Source organism: Aspergillus foveolatus (assembly GCF_047715535.1).
Source record: "Aspergillus foveolatus strain CBS 279.81 unplaced genomic scaffold BDW70scaffold_170, whole genome shotgun sequence".
NCBI lineage: Eukaryota > Fungi > Ascomycota > Eurotiomycetes > Eurotiales > Aspergillaceae > Aspergillus > Aspergillus foveolatus.
This window is the reverse complement of record NW_027396234.1, coordinates 1-18311: the sequence shown is the minus strand read 5'-3', so window position 1 is coordinate 18311 and position 18311 is coordinate 1. Positions and strand designations below refer to the sequence as shown.

The following is an 18311-nucleotide window of genomic DNA, read 5'->3' as shown; positions in this document are numbered from 1 at the left end:
GAAAAGAAGATCTTATCTTGTTGGAAGAAAATCAATCAAATGTGCAAGAGGGGGGTTGCAAGTAGTTTTACCCTTCCAACTTTGGAGATGCCAAGACGCGCTCCACCAAGCCGTTCTGATTGTCATATCCAAGGGCATCTTAGAACCAGATGTCCCTAGTCATGTTGGTAAATATTTTATCTCAATTGAATTGTTTTTGGAGTTGGGAATGGCTTCTAAGTTGAAGAATTGATAGATTTTTGGAAGGGGCCGCGGATGACCCGGGATCAACGAACCACCCAGGAAATACGTTAATTGACATTATAAACTTCAGAATCAATGCAAGAATCCCATCTCCCTCCACGCCCTGATATACCCACGTGCAACGTCTTCGCTGACAGGCCCCACCTGTGCCAGAGTCGGAGAATGCTCACGAGCCTTTGCAGTTTCCAAGAGGAGGCCACCACAAGACATGCGCAAGAAATTGCCGTCTAAGAATTCGATGAGTTTAATGGCAGGATTGTCAACCTCGGAACCGGCAAAACTCCGTACCCGCTGGACCCACTCTCCAAACGGAACTACTCGATCACGTGGAACGCCCAGACTTTCCGCAAGGACTGGAACCATCTGGCGCCACGGCTGCCTCACAGGATTGTCTATATGGTAAATCGGATACGGCGTATTGTTTACGAGCAGGAGATCGCCTAGAGTGGCTGCCACGTCATTCACCGGCGTCCAAGATAACAACCCGTCGAAATCAGGAAGTACTCGGAGTGTCTGGGATGATTTGACGAGGAACGAGAGGTGCTCTTGTGGGTTCCAGTAACCACTGGTCTTGGACCCGGCGACCTGGCCCAGACGCACTGCCATGGCTCGGAAATCCTGCGGGAACCGGTGGAGAGTCTCGTCCAAGATCCGCTCGCAGATATATTTGGCGTCACCATATCCATTCGGAAGTACGGACTCAATAGTCATGCGCTCTTCTGGCACATCGACCTTCCCCGTGTGGAGAGGATAGTGTCCGACCGTGGCAATCGACGAGATAAACTGGAAGCTGACCTTGAACCCAGGTGCGTGGTGGCTGGAAATATCCCTCGCAAAATCAAGCAGATTTCGCATCACCTTGAATTGCTGCTCGAAGCCTTTCACGGGCCGTTTGCCGCTCATGGGCCACGCATTGTGCAGGATATGGGTAACTCGTTTAACAAGCTCGTCGTAGACGTCGCGAGAGAAACCGAGGAGTGGCTTGGATGTGTCGGTCTCGTAGACTTTGAGTTTCGCCGATGCGGTGGACGACAGTTGGATACCGCGAGACTCTAACGCCTGTCGCTGACGCCCTGCAGGATCCCCACTAGACGTTTGACGGTTGATGCAGATCACACTCTTCACATGTGGAAGATTCGCGAGATGCTCGACCAGGTGAGAGCCCAAGCTGCCGGTGGCGCCAGTCAGAAGGACGCATTGGTCGGGCGTGGAAGATATACTGGCGTTGGACCGAAGGGGAGCTGTAAATCCCTGCGAATGATTCCGAATGTATTCATCAACGACGGCTTGACGAGCCCCAGTGTCAGTCAGCTGGGCCGGAGCAGGCAGTGGTGGAATGGACAGGCGGTCATACCTCGATCCCGACGCCATTGCGATAATGACGCGCTGGATCTCGACTTCGGGACGGTTACCGTCGGTCCAGTCAATATGGCCGTAGCCCACAGATTGGAGTGCTTCCTCCCATCGAGATTGGTGGGAAATCGCGTGGCGACGGCCGTCATCAAACAGCCACCAGCCTTCGAAGAGACCGAAGATGACATCGATCCAAACAAGGGTTTTTGTCATCTCGAGCATCATCAGGAAGCCATCGGGCCGCAGAGCTTTCCGGATATTCTTCGTAGATTCGACCAGGCTGTGAGTGGCATGCACAGCATTGCTAGCAATAATAATGTGCTGGGTTCCCAACAGATCATCGGCGGGAGGCTTCTCAATGTCATGGACCCGGAATTTCATAAATGGATATTGCTTGAACTTTTTCCGGGCCGCAGCAGTGAAAGAAGGCGAGAGGTCGGTGTACGTGTACTCTACTGGGACGTTGAGACCGGCCAACACGGGCACCAGGAGCTTGGTCGTGCCTCCGGTGCCAGCACCCATTTCGAGGATCTTGAGTGGACCCTCGTGCATCGGTAGTTTCGCGATTAGTCCGCGCAAGAAGTCCTCCATCATTTTGTAGGATAGCTTATTCAACATCGAATCGCCGTAGAGCCCCGATACCAGCTCCCGACCTTCTTCTGTTCCGAAGATCAATTTGATCCCGTCCGACTTGCCAGTGAGGACGTCGGCCAGCCGCTTGCCGGTGAAGTAGGTGAGCTTATTGGCATAGCCGTGATTGGGATACTTTTGCATCAACCCCTGGAGTAGGTCCTCGCTCGACTTGGTAGGCGCGGCGATGGCGGTCCGCGTGATGGTGTCGCCCTCAAGATCAATCAATCGACCATCTCGCTCCAACACCATGTAAAGGTATTCGGCCAATCGCCCGTGCTGGGGAAGGTGTTTGATGCGTTCTAGTTTCTGACCGGCCTGAGCAGTGCGCAGGGGGCAACCCAGTTCTTCAAAGGCCTCCACTATCAGCGCAACACACATCTGCACTTGCTTTGGGTTGATAGTGTCCATATAATCAGCGCATCCGTAGTCAGCGATGTACTGGTCTGTGAGCTTCTTCACTTCATTGAAGGCCTCCATAACGGTTTGAGAGGGCATTCGGAGGTTTCCATCCTTCGGGCTCGTAACCGCTGCAGGGGCCTCCACAGGGACGCTCTCCTGAGCTGGCCCTTGGCTTCCGCCGCCGCTGGGAGCGGCCTTTTTGCTTGCGGGATTGCCATTAATCGCTCCACTAAGGGACTGGACGGTGAGCTCTTCCAACATAGTGTCCTCTGGCAGATGGAGGCCGAACTTGGTGGACAAGTCAGTCAACAGCTCCGTTGAAAGAAGTGAGTCCACGCCAAGGTCCCGGAGAAGAGTTTCGTCTTTGATATCGTCTTCTGCGACTCCCAGGAACTCAGAGAGAAATTCAGTGATATTCACTTCAGGGCCCTCATCCCCAGAGACACTAGTTGCAGAATCGGAGATTTCACCGTTTGACTCGCTGAGTGTTTCATCGTCGTCCTCTTCCTCTGAGGAGGAACTCGTTTCCACTGGCCTAACGGCGGATTCAACACATTTTATTAGGCTCTGAACGGTTGTGACTTCCACCAATTCGTTCTCCGGGAGCGAGCATTTGAACTTTGCCTCCAGCTCCTTGGCCATTTCCATACCCATGAGTGAGTCGATGCCAATATCCGCCAGCGGAGTGCTGTCCTTGATCTCATGGACCTCTAGACCGGCCAAGTCCGCCAGGACAGCCTTGACAGGCCCAGAAACATCCTGTTTGGCTGGCGCTTTCTTCACTTTGGGATCTTTTGGCTTTTTCTCGTTCTTTGGCTCTGGCGTGCGTACTGAAGCTGTCAAGGGGGCGACCGGGGCCGCCTTTGACGGAGCCGCAGAGACCACTGATGACTGCGTAACGCCTGGAGTCAACCTAGCGAGCATCTTGCTCATCGCTTGTTTAGCCACTCTCGCGTAGTTAATTCCCAAAATCACCTCAGCCAGGAGACCGGTCGCCGAGTCGAAGATGAAGATATCCGTCAAATATGCTTTCTCTGACTCAACATGGTGGTAGGCAAAAACATCCCACACCTCGGCCTTGCCATACAGCTCACCGATCTTAGGCGATCGAACCCATTGCTCAAACCCAACAGCGATATACATGTCGGTCGGTGGGCGATCCGTCATGCAGTTCACCCAGATACCGCCAACCTGACTGAAAGAGTCGGTGAGATGGACATCGAGCCAACTCTCGCCGGCATGTTTGAGCGTCACTCGGCCAGCGGATTCATTGCCCTTTCCGACCAGCTTCTGAAGACCCCGGTATTGATCTCCATAGTCAACAACATCTGCAAAAGACTTGTAGATATTCCGACCTTGGATGATGTCGTCCGCGTCTGGAGTGTTGAGTACACTGAGGCAGCGCCTATGGCCGACCAGCCGTTCGTATCGAGAAAACTCGCTGTGGTACTGAGGGTCACTAGTCGATTGGAAGGATAGGGCACCGGAAGCGTGCAGAGTGCTGGCCGGTCCGATTCCGGTACTGCTCAATTTAAAACCCCAAGCGTGTCCATCTACATCCTTGGCTTCGAGATCCACCCAGACAGCCCGGGAAGGATCCACGCAGATGGGAGACTGGTTTTCCACGTCCTGTAGTCTGGGCAGGTACTTGGAGTCTTGTAGTTCTGGTTTCAGACTGTGCAGTGCTTCAATGACGATGCTCATCTCCAGCGTGGCCGGACAGATAGGTGCAGTCTGGGCAATGAAGTGCCCTGAGATATAGTCCTCGTACTTCTTAATCATGGTATTGACCCGGAACCTGGCTGTGCGCTGCTTGGAATCTTGGTACCCAACGAATGTGTAGAGTTCCGTCGGAAGCGCTTCGGCAACCTGCGGCACCACGGGAGCGGGTGCGGCAGCAACGGCCTTTTGAGGCTTCTTGGATTCAAGCCAGTGCTTGGTCTTCTCGAACTGGTATACCGGCATCAGGATCGGGCCGTACTCATACGTCTGTGTGGCATGATGTGGCCAGAAGGTGTGCTTTAGACCTTCTTTCCAGAGAGAGACGCTCATGTCGACGATGCTGTCAAGTCCTTTGCCACCGCCCAGTATATTGACGGCTTGAAAGTAAGATTCGCTAGGGGCCCCAAGGGCGCGACTAGCCATGACCGTAATGGTGGAACTAGAACCAGCTTCTAGGAAGATGCCGGAGGGGTATTGCTTGGTTAATCGCTGCACGGCGTGGTTGAAGTACACGGGGTTTCTCATGTGCTCGGCAAAGAACCCTGAGGATGGTGGCTCGGCCGTCGCAGTTTCGGTGGCCCTTTCTATCTGGATCGTTGGCCGGTTGAAAGTCACGGTCTCTCCCAGTTTCTTCAGATCATCCGCGAGAGGCTCCACGAGCGTAGAGTGGAACGCATTAGTAACATTCAATCTCTTGGTTCGCATCGAAGAGAACTCCGCGCTTTCAGAAACTTTTGTGGCGATAGCATCTACTGCCTTGGTCGATCCTGCCAGGGTGAAGCTACGGGGGCCGTTGTAGCAAGCAATAGTTGCCGCACGCTCCTCTGGAGCCGCGTCGTGTGCTTCCTTGAGCAACTTCTGCACAACATCCAGTTCTCCCTCGACAGCCATCATGGATCCGCGGTCAGGACCCCACTGATCCCGCACAAGCTGAGCGCGCGCTGCAATGACTTTCAGAGCGTCTGGGGCGCTCAAAGCGCCGGATATGCAGAGCGCAGTCAGCTCGCCGAAGCTGTGCCCAACAACAGCTGCGATTTGGACGCCACAGTCAACCCAAGTCTTTGCGACCGAGTACTGCATGGCGAAGAGCATTGTCTGCAACTTCACTGTATCCTGGATCGGATTCTTTTCGAAGATCTCCGGATAGATGCCACTCAAACCAAGGCCTTGAAGAACAGAATTGCAGTAGTCCAGGTGACCGCGCAGGACGCGAACGCCTTCGTACACCTTGCGATCAAGCGCGATATATGTCGAAATCTGACCTCCGAAACAAAGAATTACGGGTCTTGCAGCTTTCTTCGTGGTGACGGAAAGGGAGCTGTCAGTCTTGTTGATGAACCCGTTCAGCTTGGCTTCTAGATCAGAGAGTGAGTTCGCGCTGAAAATCAGTCCTTTGTCAAGGTTGCGATTTGACTGGCGGTACTGATTGAAAGCAACATTTGCGAGAGTGATATGCTTGGCAGAAATCGACCTTGAGCGCACCAGGTCCCTGAGCTTCGTGGCGTACTCTCGAATGCTTCGCTCATCCAAGCCGGTCAACCAGAACGGATGCTTCAAGCCTTCGGAATGGATTGCAGAAACGCCAGCGCCAGCATGCTGCAGTGGCTGCGTGACGACCATCGAAGCGTTCGAGCCAGATGCTCCGTAATTGTTGATAAGGGCGGCACGGTAATCAGCGTTCCAGTCCTTAAGAGAAGTCACAATTTCAATGTTATCCGATGGCGATGCTTTGATATGCGGGTTTAAAGTTTGAAAGCTCGCTTGAGGAGGCAGCTTGCCCTCTTGAATCATGAGCAGGATTTTGATCAAAGCAATAACGCCCGAGGCACCTTCAGTATGGCCGACCAGACCCTTCACGGAGCCAATAGTCAAGGGGGTTTGGCGAATCGGACCACCGAATACTCTCAAAATACTCTCATATTCTGCGGGATCGCCTACTGGAGTTCCAGTTCCATGAGCCTCAACGACTGTGACCTGCTTAGGGTCGAGGCCACTATTCCGGGTGACGTCGGCAAAAAGGGTGGACAGCGATGGCGAATTCGGCACGAATATAGGCGTGCAGTTTTCATTCTGATAGACCGCAGTACTTGGGATGCATCCGAGAATAACATCGCCGTCTGCGACTGCCTGGGACATTTTCTTGAGGAACACCGCGGCAATTCCCTCACCACGGCAATAGCCATCTGCCTTCGCATCAAAAGGCTTACAAGGTCCGGTTGGACTTAGAAAAGACGCCCCGGCCAGGTTCTGGAACCAGAGAGGATTGGTCATAATATTAACACCACCAGCGAGCGCTGAGACACACTCTCCACCCAGGATCGCGCGACATGCCATGTGAATAGAGACGGCAGAAGCAGAACAAGCAGAGTCAATAGTCATACTAGGGCCTGTCCACCCGAAATAGTGGCTGATCTTGCCGGCAATGAAACTTCGAAGGTTGCCAGTAGCACTGAAGGCGTTGGGATCGTGGCAGGCAATGTTGTTTTCGTAGTCTGTCGCGCAAACGCCCAGAAAGCACCCAACCTGCGGCTCAGGCGAGTGGAAATATCCAGACTGTTCAACCGCCTGGTAGGCCACCTGCATCATGAGACGCTGCTGGGGATCCTGCGATGCCACCTCACGAGGACTCTTCTTGAAGAATTTGTGGTCGAACGCTTCCGGGTCCCGGATGAAGTTGCCAAACCACTTGCGCTTGGGATCGACTTTACGCCAGTGGGTTTCGAAAGAGATTTTATCCGGTGAGATCTCGACATGTTGCGATTTGCCCTTGCACAGCAGCTGCCAGAACTCCTCTGAGTCGTCAGCTCCAGCGACCTTCAGGGCGTAGCCAACCACGGCGATGTCATTGTCCGAATGTCCCTGTGGATATTTTGGCGGGAATTGTGGCTTTGAATGTCCTTGAAGAAGCCGAGCCTTTACCTCTTCTAGATTGGTCATATAAACGACTTGGTCGTTCACGGACCGCAGAATTGACGGGGGCACGCATCGTTCAGGGCCGAAGCCAACGACGGTTGCTTCCTTATCACCAAGCTGCGAGCCTTGCACAGTAGAGAAAGCCGTGTACCATTGAGATTGGTCGACTAAGATACTGCGTAGCGCAAACTGATGTAGTTTTCCCTCCGTTATGAAGCCCTCCCCGTTGGCATGGATGGGAGCCACAAGTTTCGACGCATCGGGAAACTGGAGAGTCGGATCTGAGTCGCAAAAGTCCACAATCTGCTCGATAACCTCGTTGTAGCAATCGCAATGAAAGCGGCCGACGAGGTTCACTTCGCTCGCAATGATCCCTGCGGCTCTCAGCCGCTCCTGTAACGAGGGCGCGGTGCTAGCAGCGGTGGTGACCGTGGCTCTGTTTTTATCATACAGAACAGACTCATATGCCTAACACCTTGTGAATCTTATGAATACCTCCTCTGCTAGAAGAATACGTACCTCAGGATATTCGTTTAGTATGCGCGTCATCTCCTCCTTAGCGCTAGGCGAGTTCCAGACTGTGGCCAAGGACTTCGAAGTCTTGTGTGGACCGCTGATCTCTTGCGCGTCGACGAACGCCCCAATCAAGGTGGCAAGTCGAATCGCGGTCGCTGCGCTCTGTTCAAATTGGGCTTTGCTGGTCGCAGTCGCGACCGTCAGGGCACTCAGCAAACCCGTACAGAAGCCAATCGTCTCTGTATTCGGCCCGATTTTGGCATAGATGTCATCGCTGCTAGTCGCGTTGGGCTGAGTAAGGCGCAGGTATTTCGTGAATTGCGTAAGCTGGCCAATAACAACCAAGGGACTCAGGAGGATATTAGGTAGTGTTCGCGCTGCGGGAGTGATTTTCCCCGTATTCAGCCAGTCACTGAGGTCTTCAAGTCTCTGTTGTCCCTCAATGGCCTGGAGCTGAGGAAATCGCTCCACGAACTTACCCCAAGTGCTCGTGACCTGAGAAACCGTATCAATGACCCATCGGTTGTCCGTGTCGCTAAGAACGGCCTCACGTAGCTCGGTAAAGGATTTCTCGTTGAAAGAGAGGGCTTGGGGCCCGAAAAGAAGGACGGTATATGGAGCCATTGGCGAGGCTTGCAAGGTATGAAACAAGGTGATTGTGTTGAACGTTCTCTCTTTGACAGATACAGGGTCTATCTTAAGAATATGAGCAACGTACGGTAGCGGCTCTACTTGCAATTAATTTCCTTCTGCAGAGTCCGTCTTTTTTAAATCGCCCATAAAGTGTCTACAAAGAATTCGGGTCGGCACCCTGTAGGAGCCACGGAGTCTCTCTGATACGAACCAACTCCCTCGGTTCCGAGAGACAAGTCTTTCTTTGAGACCATCCTGAAGATTCGTCCCTACCGAATCCTTCGTCCAGAGACTAGCTTGATAATCGAGATGTCCAGGCTTCGTATCTTGCTATACTATACAAGGCCTCAACGAATCAACATGTCAGTTTCTGAAGCCTCCCGTTAGAAGGATCCAGATCCTCGGCGCTCCATGGCGAGATTTATGCACATACAGCCTCGTGGAATTGATAAGCATAATCCACTGGCTAACGTTCTTCACATTCGGAGTTCTGCATGCTCTCGTAAGCCACAGTCGCCATTTACCTGAGCGCAGAGAGATGGTCCTGCAAAACCGGACAGGTGACGGGGATTATGATCCATCTGCGGCCCTTTCCGTGCGGAATCGTCATCACGGCACATTGCGTGACCGCTAGAGTGTGTTCATAATAGGAGTCAGTGACCCGACTGAAGTGCTTTGGCTTCTGAACGATATCGAACAATTATTACTTCTTATCTTTGGAAGCTGGAATTTGCGAGGTGGTTACTCAACATATTTGGAATGGGATCTTGATGAAGATTGAGCCGCTATACTATATCAAATGCTTAATTAGATTTAATGCAAGTCAGTCAACGGTCACTTTAGCGCGTGCCACTCCATCCGTTGATTGGTATTATGTGATTGGTTCTCGGTATTGCGAACTCCGATCCCCGAGGAGCCAATTTCGGAAATACGATCAGAAGCTCCGATTGGTCGACATTATTGTTGAGTGCAATGCCTTGCAGCCGAAATGCTGAAAGTCCGATATCAAGGTCATATTGAGTCTATTATAAAAAAAATAGAAACTGCACAATATGGGTAGACCACCCATGTCAAGGGTATACAAACAGCATATTTAATCAACATATGAAGCGATTCATTATCAGGGCAATCAGTCCTACCTCCGTCCGACCTTCATTCACCAAGCCATCTACCACCACTTTCATACTTCGTTCTTCATACTTCTCATCCACCATTACAATGGCCCCCTCCAACCGCGCGGCCTGGATTACTGCTGAGAAGGCCCACCCCCTCGAAGTCAAAGAGGCCCCCTACATTTCTCCCAAGGAAAATGAAATAGTCATTCACAACCGCGCCATCGCCCTGAACCCAGTAGACTACGCGCGTCAGCTCCTCGGCGCCCGCCTTTTTCCCTGGACCACCTACCCAGCCATTTACGGCACCGACGTCGCTGGTGAAGTCGTCGAAGTTGGCTCCGGCGCTACCTCCCGCTTCAAACCCGGGGACCGCGTCGTCGGCCTCGGTAGCGAGCTGAAGAACAACAACCCCGCCGAAGGTGCATTCCAAGATTACGTCGTCTTGCAATCGCAGCTCGTATCTCATATACCACCCAGCCTCTCCTTCGAAGATGCTTCCGTCATCCCGCTAGGCATCTCAACGGCTTCCTGCGGTCTCTTCCAAAAGGACCATCTAGCTTTGCAGTTCCCTACTGAGCCCCGCGCCCCGTCTACCGGCGAAACAGTACTCATCTGGGCGGGATCCTCTTCAGTCGGCAGCAACGCCATTCAACTCGCCGTCGCGGCCGGCTACGAAGTCTTCACAACCGCCTCCCCCAAGAACTTCGAATACGTGAAGTCCCTCGGCGCCAGCCAAGTCTGGGACTACAAATCCCCTACCATTGTCGAAGACATTATCTCTGCTTTCACTGGCAAGGTCTCCGCCGGAGCCCTCGCCATCGGGGATACATCCGCAGTCCCCAGCGCAGAAATCGTCTCGCGCGTGAACGGGAAGAAATTTGTCTCTTTGGCGAACCCACCGTCCGGTCAATTACCAGACGGCATTGGGTCGAAGTTCATTTTCGGCGGCGACTTGAAGGACAATGATGTTGGACCTGCTATCTTTGAGGCATTTCTGCCAAAAGCACTTGCTGCGGGAACGTTTAAGCCCGCACCGAGTGCGGAGGTTGTTGGCGAGGGGCTGGAAGCTGTGCAAAAGGGGCTGGATGACTTGCAGAAGGGGGTTTCGGCGAAGAAGTTTGTAATTAAGCTCTAGATACACTTATAACTGGGGTAGAACTACGGGATAGCATGCTTTATTTATGTTAGGAACTCCGAGCGACATAAGCAATGTGGTTACTCTCCATAGAGTCATGAGTACAGCCATAACTTGTGCAGACCCTAAACAGGTTGACACATTGCTGGCCACGAAACAAGCTTATCCATGTTCTTCTCTTGATTCACCCCAATCACACTCAAAATACACCTAGATTAGGTTGATGGCAAAACTCTACCCAGATTGCGGAAAATACGTAAAGAACTATTGAACCTCTAACTCAATCCCCAGCTCCTCCTCAAAAACCCCTTTCAAGCTATCCAAGACGGCCCTCGCCATGTTATCCTCATAATATGCCTCATTATAACAAACTGACAACGTCAGTTTCTGCCGAAACGTCCAAACATAAAGCAACATCTGCCTCGTCATCATAGTCACTCCAAATCGGAATCTTTCCACTTTGACTCCTTTACCTGCACCATCATCGCCGTACCCATCCTTTAGATAAGAACTCACAACACCGAGACTGCTCAACGTTACTCCAGATGGAGGTTTCGGGGGCGGTACATTAGCTCCGCGGGGTAGCTGGGGGGTATTGAATAGGCGTTCCGCATGAATAGCATATATCCACCGCAGACTTCGCATGAACTTGTCGCTATACCACCCCTTATAAGTCTTGGTCAACTTCCTCGCAGACTCCGTAAATTCCTCATCACGGGGCACAGTCGGAATAATACTAGCAACATACGTCTGCACCGCATGTTCAGCACCGTTATACGGACCCGGAAGATATGGTCTTAAATTAACCGCCATGACCGTCGTATACCCCGTCCCCTCCCCCTCGGGTGAGAAGGAAAAAATGGTACGCGCCAGGGCGGTATGAATCGCTGCTGAAACCGAGATCCCTCTTTCCTTGCAAGAGGAAACGAAGAAGCTTGTAGCGGTGGAAGTAAATGTAAGGTCTTGATGTGTTGTTTCGCGCGGAGGGGTTGTATTTTCTCCTTTGTAGGGGAGGCCACATGCATTAATTGCCTTTTTATGCATATTATCGATCCAAGATTCTGCGTAGGTTTTTAACTCCGAGGAGGAGGGGGATGAGTCGCTGGGGGGACAGTTTGCCGCGTCTTCGAGCGAGGGTGAAATACGGGCTACCTGTTCTTCTCTCGTTCCAATGGCGGTCTTTGAGTTAGGGCCTTGGAGAGGCACGAGACTAAATAATCGATCAAGGAGCATCATGCACCCGATAGCGTCCATTCTCCAGTGCGATGCTAGGAGAATAATTTGCGAAGTAGACGGGATGAAATGAAGGGATGGGAGATCCCGTGGCTCTGTGGTCCGAATGATATTGTCTGAAGATCTTTCCCTCTCGATGAAGAAGGTTTCCTGGGCCCAGTTTTCGACGTCGGCTTCGGTTTCAAGAATTTGGTATATTTTCGATGTTGTTCCGTTGGGGATTACAGCGAGGCGGGGGTATTCTGTTACTAGGATTTTCCACGCATCGCGGAGAGACGTGGCACGATCTTCAGGTCTGGTGTTGATGAAAGAGATGGTACAGACACAGTGAATGCGCCAATGCTCTCTGTTCAGATGCTTGAAGGAGAGACCAACACGGCGGTAGATGTTTTCTGCGCCACCCCAGGGGATGACCAATGTATTGGGTCGTGCTGAGCCCATCTTCTCTGCGTTGAATATGCGCAAGTTTACGTAGAGGTGTTCGAGTTATTCTGAAAAGAAATAAGGAAAAATCTAAGCAAAGATCAGAGGGGCATCGATATGGCTCGTCTTATTCTGCTTCTGGAGTTAGGGCTAGCTTACCTAGAGTAGGTAGTGCTTATGCCTAGGAGCTTTTCGGAACCGAGATTCCATAGCAGACAAACTCCGAGCCGAGGGTCAACACCAGTATCAATTCTGTTTATTCTTTTATGGATGATTAACATTGTCTGCTTGGGCAGGAAGTTGGTTCAAATAGAAAAGCTCGACATAATACGCATATACACTACCAAGGTTAGCAAAGAATTCGGTGAAGATGCCCTGGATTGAGATTGAACCAGGCCACTTCCAGCGCCCCATCGGCGAGAATGAGCGCTTCATCAAAGCCATTGGGGATCGTGGTCATGACGTGGGGCGAGAGCACTGGTCTGTCACGGCCTATGCTACTTTTACCATCCATGCCAGCGTTCTGACGTTAGACGACGTTACGCAATGGCTGCGACAAGCCTGGAAAGGGCTCCGTTTCCAGCATCCCAGTATCGCGTCAATCGCCAGCGACGAAACGCTCGACTACTTCATCCCAAATGCCCTAGACCTCGAGAGCTGGGCTAATGAAACTTTTACGGTGATCAAAAACACCCAAGACGTGAACGATGTCATCGCGTCGCTAAAACCATCGCGATACGTGACAGGCTATTACCTTCCGCACACATCGCAGTTTATCCTCCACCTTGCACACTGGCGAACAGACGGATACGGAGCGCTCCAGTTGTTGAATGCTTTCTTCGAAGCATGTGCGCTAGGGAATAACCCAGAAGATCTTCCCTGGGGAAGCGAGATTAATCGCCTCGTTCCCACAGTCGAAGAAGCCCTCAACAACCCGACAGTATCGACCTCCGAAATCCATGCCGCTGCAGATAGATATTTATCCACCGTGGCTCTCGCAAACGGTGCAGTCGGAGTCGCCCGCCAGACAGACCTCTCCACACCGCCAGCAGGAACAAGAGGCGCCCATCTTCGCTTCCCAAGTGGAACAACAGAGGCAATCACCAAGGCCTGCGAAGTCCGCGGTATCAGTGTCCTAGCTGCTGTCCACGCATCAACAGCCTCAACAACCTACCACTTCGCGGACCCGGAGTCAAAAAACAAGCCGTATACCAGTACAATGCGCTTCAGTCTCCGTCCCTACCTATCGGAACCGTACAATAACCCCTCGGTGGCGGCGGGAATCTACACCGGGGGATACATGTTTCAGGTCCCAGCATCTCAATCCTGGCTCGAAAACGCACGTCAATATCACCACGAATACGAGAACGGCGTCTCACATGAATTTTTGGTCTCTCGGAGACAGTACGCTAAGAATGTATTCGTAAAAATGAAGACACCCTCGCCACCGCGTACACCACCTAGCGAGATTGATATTTCCTTCGTCGATGCACCGAGTCTTATTCAGCCGTGGCATGATAGTCCCCAGGGGAGGATAGAGGTGGCCGGGGTAAGTGTCGGAGTTGAAACGCTGACGAGGCAGATGTACTGTTTCACGTGGACTTTTCGGCAATGTTTGGAGTTGTATGTCGTTTATAATGAAGCATTTTACGAGAGGAACTTTGTGGAGGAGGTTGTGCAGGCTGTGGCGGGGATTTTGAAGCAGCAGTTGGAAATTGCTATTTGATATTTTTGAGTAGTAGAACTAGTAAATGGAGCTTATAATTGATTATACATTATGAAGCGTGGTAAATAAGGACACACGCACAGAGATGGGAGGAGGATGGGCGGAGTGACATAGAGAAGGGAGCAAAGGTGATATGTCCGGGTAGGAGACTGAGTTGCTTCGTCGTGTATATTATTGCCGTATTCATGGATTGGCTGCAGAGATCTCGCAAGTCAGGAGTTTCCTCTTCAGCAGGGTACAAAATGGTGTACTCAAGGAGTCAAGATGTATCCTAATTAGCCCATATCCAATTTCACTATATGGAGATAACTTCCAAAGTAAGATTCTAGTCTTCGCAGGTCATGCTTCACACCCCTTCCTTTCTCCCAGCCTCATCTCAATCAAGGCCAGTTCACCGGCACAGGGTTATAAAAGCTAAAGACCTCATTCGGATCCCACTGTCTCTTCAGCTCCACCAATTTCGGCAACTTCCTCGGCGTATACCAAATCTCCGGCCCTTCGTCCCCTTGCGCATAATTATTATAAAGGGTCAAGCGCTCAAACCCACTCGTCTTGGTAAAGTGATCCCTCGACTCGACTAAGAAGTCATAAACCACCTTTTCCCACTTCGGATCATCCTGCAACACATCTTCAAAATAGATATGCGTCGAGATATTTCTATAAGGGTAGGCCGTCTCCTCATCTGGAACTGCACGAACTGCCTGGTTGGGAAACCGAGAAAAGACTACAGCGGGCGTAACACCTGGATTCTGGCGCCAGAACTCCGTAAATCGGGTTGTGTACTCCGTGAACGCATCGACATCGATATGCGTTACGCCCGCGCCGCCGTTGAAAAGGCGGTTGTTATCCTTGCAGGCGATGCTATCGGCGCCGAAGTAGAGGGTTGAGTATAGGAGGTTCCAGGGGACGACGGTGAAGTTTGCGCGGGTGGGTTGCAAGTCGTAGAAAGGTTGGAGGTATTGCTGCGCCTCGGCTTCTGGGCCGTAGTAGATGAAATTTATGGTTATGGTTGACTATAACCTAGTTAGATACTGTGAAGAACGTGGCGGTTGGAAGAGGGCGTACCTCATCAGTCGCAGCGTTGTATGCAAGGATGAGTGTTAAACTGAGAATATCTGGAAGAGTGTCATCCAGCGCCTTGAGATTCTCCCAGATGGATTGGTTCACGCTAGCAGGGAAAGCCATGTCTCCTTCTAGAACCTGGCCATTATTGGTGGCGTCAAAGACCTGGTAGGTTGCCTCGACGACGATACCGAAGTTCCAGCCTGCGCCGCGGATACCCCAGAAGAGATCAGGGTTTTCGGTCTTTGATGCAGTGACAAGATCACCAGTCGCAGTGACCAACTTCACGGATTCGAGCGCATCAATCATGAGACCTAGGTGGCCCTGGAGAGGACCAATCCCAGCTCCAAGGGTAGCGCCAATGGACCCGACGCAGGCGGCAGCGCCGGTTTCTGATGCATATCAGACAGATCTCAAAGGACAGATCTCAAAGTCTCAAAGGAATTCGGTTGGGTAACTTACGGACTTCCTTCCCGGCAGCATACAAGACGTCCCAGATCTCAAGGAATTTAGTCGCACCTCCGATAGTAAGACGGTAGCCGGTCTCATCTAGCTCCGCATAGCGGAAATTGCTCAGATCGATGTCAATACCATCGTGCAGGTTCGCAAAGCCCGCAGAAACGCCATGTCCGGCGCCGGTGGCGAGGAAGGGAATGTTATTCTGGGTCGCGATTTTGACCTAGTGCCATTAGCATTACCCTTTTTCATTGGTGCAAGAGACATACGATGTTTTGAACATCAGAAACAGTCGAAGGCTTGATAGCTCCAATGTAGGATGGAGCGAGATAGTTGGTCCATCTCTGCTGGACGTTTTCAGTCCAATTATCCCAGGAAGGATAGAAAAACTCCGCTTCATCTGACAAAGCAGGTCCGAACAGAGCTTCGAGATCGTCACTAGATTGCAACTGGCCAATAACGGCCTTCGCTGCCAAAAGCGGCAGTAGAAATGAAGACAACATAGTATTATTGCCTGGTATCTTTTCTCTGGAGGTGATCTATTGTACAATCGCCAAGGTATCAGACTTCTTTATATCTCTACAAATAGGACAGCATGTACCCTGTGAGAGTGGCATGGTGCTGAGCTGCATACCAAAGCTTAGCCTGATCCTGCAGATACGACGGAGTATAGCTCGGGTCGGAGTGAAAGGCATCGTTTGATAGATTTGGACCTGAGGATGTACTTGATACGAGCTTTCTACTTGACAAGTGGAGATCCTAGGCGTGCAAAACCCTCCGGTCCAAGTCTGGAGCTGAGTAGATCACGTTATGAGCTATAGAAAGACACTATACCAATAAGTGTAACAACATGGGGCCATCTGCAGTTCTCCAGCCCTGAACTTGACACTGCCGACTTGGAAACGTGCATCTGGAGGAGCTCTATCTCAGAAATTCCGATTGGCTGCGGCTCGGCTCCCAAAGACTCCGAGCTGCTAAAATAGGCATACGTTTAACCACGCCACAAAGTTCTCAACAACTCCTCTCCACCGTAAACATTCACAATATTGGTCCATTTCCAAGGAGATCTATGTTACTCGAGTCTCGTAAATCCGTTTTGTGTTATTGTAAACCGGGGTCAGTCGGAGTCCCCGAATTCCGAAGTCCGACGGACCTACTGACTCAGCAGCCAAGCCCTAATTCGACACTCAGCCTGTGAACACAGGGATATCGATAGAGACGAGTTAGAAATCAAATTTTCAAGCTGGAATTAATTGGCATTAGCCCTTCCGGATCTCATAATCGCCTCATGTGGTTGCGATCTCGTTCTGTTCGTTTCTAAAAGCCGATGAACCACGACATATATATATAGCGTCAATTCTCCAATTGATAGCTTCCTCGTCAACAACAACAATCACTTCGATAAAGACTTCAAAGTGGCTTCACTACTATATCGCCTCTTCCGCTCCTCCTCAATTAAGAAGGAGAAGCTCCCGGTGCAAGTTCAGCCTGAGTCCACCTCAACAACTCGGCTGCGAGAGAAAACCCCTGTCAAGATGACCGTCCCTTCCGACATCACCCTCTACACCGACAACACTCCCAACGGCGCAAAAGCGCCCATCATCCTCGAGGAGCTCGGTCTGCCTTACAAACTCGAGCACCTCTCTATCCAGTCCGGCAAGCAGAAGGAGGAGTACGTCCCCCACCAATCCTTAGATAACGCTTCTAACGAAAGATCTAGATGGTATCTCAAGATAAACCCCAACGGACAGATCCCCGCTATCACCGACGGCAAGCAGCGCGTCTTCGACAGCGGCGCGATCCTCCTCTACCTAACCCAGAAGTACGATACCGAGAACAAAGTCAGCTACCCTGTGGGTACCCCGGAGTACTTTGAGACCCTCAGCTGGATCTCCTGGCAAATCGGTGGTCTTGGCCCAAAAGCTGGTACGTTTCCCTTCCCTCTCCCCGCTTCTATTTCTCAAATACTTATAACATATAGGCCAAGCTCTCGCCTTCGCGGCTTTTGCCCCCGTGCGCTCCGACTACGCAATCGAAAAATTCCTTAACGAAACCAAAGGCCTCTTCGGCGTCCTCGAGTACCGCCTTAAGGAATCCCCTTACCTGGCGGGCGACAAGTACACCATCGCAGACATCGCCTCCTTCCCCTGGGTTTTCCAGGGCGCGGACGCCCTGGATCTCGATCTGAACGAGTGGCCGCACGTTAAGGCCTGGGTGGAGAAGATTATCCAGCGGCCGGCGGTGCAGAAGGGGCTGACTACGCCCACGCCGCCGTTCACGGCAGAGCAGTTTAAGGAGTTCTGTCGGGCGCAGAGGGCGGCGGTTTTGGCGAAGGAGAATACTGATAAGCACTAAGCGTGGCAGGGTTGTGTTGGGCCAGTTACGGTGTGAGGATGGGCGCATGCGAATTGATGTCTAGATAATTTGACTTAGTGATACTGCGAATTGAGATTTTGTTTGTCTATTTTATGATGTTATCTACCCGTGAGCGTCAAGTTGAGTGGACGCACGAAGCAGCTGCAGATGTTATGGATTATTTTTGGAGCCAAATGGTCAAAAATCTACATGTTAGTGAAATGGCAAACATACAGAACAGCTAACGTACTCCACGGCCGAGCGGCCACTACGGTCGAGCGGCCACTTTTCTCCGCAACCACCAAAATATCTGATATTGTCTTCTTCAACGCGTTTTATCTTCATCAATTCTTTATAAAATGCCTTTAAACAAAGAATCCCGTATGCAGATGGC

General features: G+C 51.5%; 6 protein-coding genes across 6 annotated transcripts; 3 read left to right on the top strand and 3 right to left on the bottom strand.

The window, feature by feature from the left end:
- Nucleotides 1-315: 315 nt before the first annotated feature.
- BDW70DRAFT_164979 (uncharacterized protein) lies at nucleotides 316-8403 on the bottom strand (the record flags this gene model as incomplete). The annotated part of the gene is made up of 2 exons (XM_073741615.1): nucleotides 316-7731; nucleotides 7783-8403. 2 exons carry the CDS (start codon nucleotides 8401-8403, stop codon nucleotides 316-318), a joined length of 8037 nt encoding a protein of 2678 aa, XP_073590746.1.
- Nucleotides 8404-9630: 1227 nt separating this feature from the next.
- BDW70DRAFT_154579 (zinc-binding alcohol dehydrogenase family protein) lies at nucleotides 9631-10662 on the top strand (the record flags this gene model as incomplete). Its single annotated transcript, XM_073739881.1, has 1 exon — nucleotides 9631-10662. The coding sequence occupies one exon, from the start codon at nucleotides 9631-9633 to the stop codon at nucleotides 10660-10662; it is 1032 nt and encodes a 343-aa protein (XP_073590745.1).
- A 218-nt stretch (nucleotides 10663-10880) lies between these two features.
- BDW70DRAFT_167166 (uncharacterized protein) lies at nucleotides 10881-12336 on the bottom strand (the record flags this gene model as incomplete). The annotated part of the gene is made up of 1 exon (XM_073742169.1): nucleotides 10881-12336. One exon carries the CDS (start codon nucleotides 12334-12336, stop codon nucleotides 10927-10929), a length of 1410 nt encoding a protein of 469 aa, XP_073590744.1. The 3' UTR covers nucleotides 10881-10926.
- Nucleotides 12337-12586: 250 nt separating this feature from the next.
- Nucleotides 12587-14044, top strand: BDW70DRAFT_167163 (uncharacterized protein; the record flags this gene model as incomplete). The annotated part of the gene is made up of 1 exon (XM_073742168.1): nucleotides 12587-14044. The coding sequence occupies exon 1, from the start codon at nucleotides 12689-12691 to the stop codon at nucleotides 14042-14044; it is 1356 nt and encodes a 451-aa protein (XP_073590743.1). The 5' UTR covers nucleotides 12587-12688.
- A 380-nt stretch (nucleotides 14045-14424) lies between these two features.
- BDW70DRAFT_164975 (FAD-binding oxidoreductase) lies at nucleotides 14425-16065 on the bottom strand (the record flags this gene model as incomplete). The annotated part of the gene is made up of 4 exons (XM_073741614.1): nucleotides 14425-15057; nucleotides 15110-15498; nucleotides 15569-15785; nucleotides 15832-16065. The coding sequence occupies 4 exons, from the start codon at nucleotides 16063-16065 to the stop codon at nucleotides 14425-14427; spliced, it is 1473 nt and encodes a 490-aa protein (XP_073590742.1).
- A 782-nt stretch (nucleotides 16066-16847) lies between these two features.
- BDW70DRAFT_145664 (glutathione S-transferase family protein) lies at nucleotides 16848-18092 on the top strand. Its single transcript, XM_073738462.1, has 3 exons — nucleotides 16848-17234; nucleotides 17283-17488; nucleotides 17544-18092. The coding sequence occupies exons 1-3, from the start codon at nucleotides 17098-17100 to the stop codon at nucleotides 17915-17917; spliced, it is 717 nt and encodes a 238-aa protein (XP_073590741.1). The 5' UTR covers nucleotides 16848-17097; the 3' UTR covers nucleotides 17918-18092.
- The last annotated feature ends 219 nt before the right edge of the window (nucleotides 18093-18311 follow it).

Excerpts from the sequence above, each read along its gene's own strand:
- BDW70DRAFT_145664 (XM_073738462.1), top strand. The coding sequence starts at position 17,098 with ATGACCGTCCCTTCCGACATCACCCTCTACACCGACAACACTCCCAAC. Across the intron at positions 17,235-17,282 it reads TCCGGCAAGCAGAAGGAGGA|ATGGTATCTCAAGATAAACC; the intron begins GTACGTCCCCCA and ends CGAAAGATCTAG. Across the intron at positions 17,489-17,543 it reads TGGTCTTGGCCCAAAAGCTG|GCCAAGCTCTCGCCTTCGCG; the intron begins GTACGTTTCCCT and ends TATAACATATAG.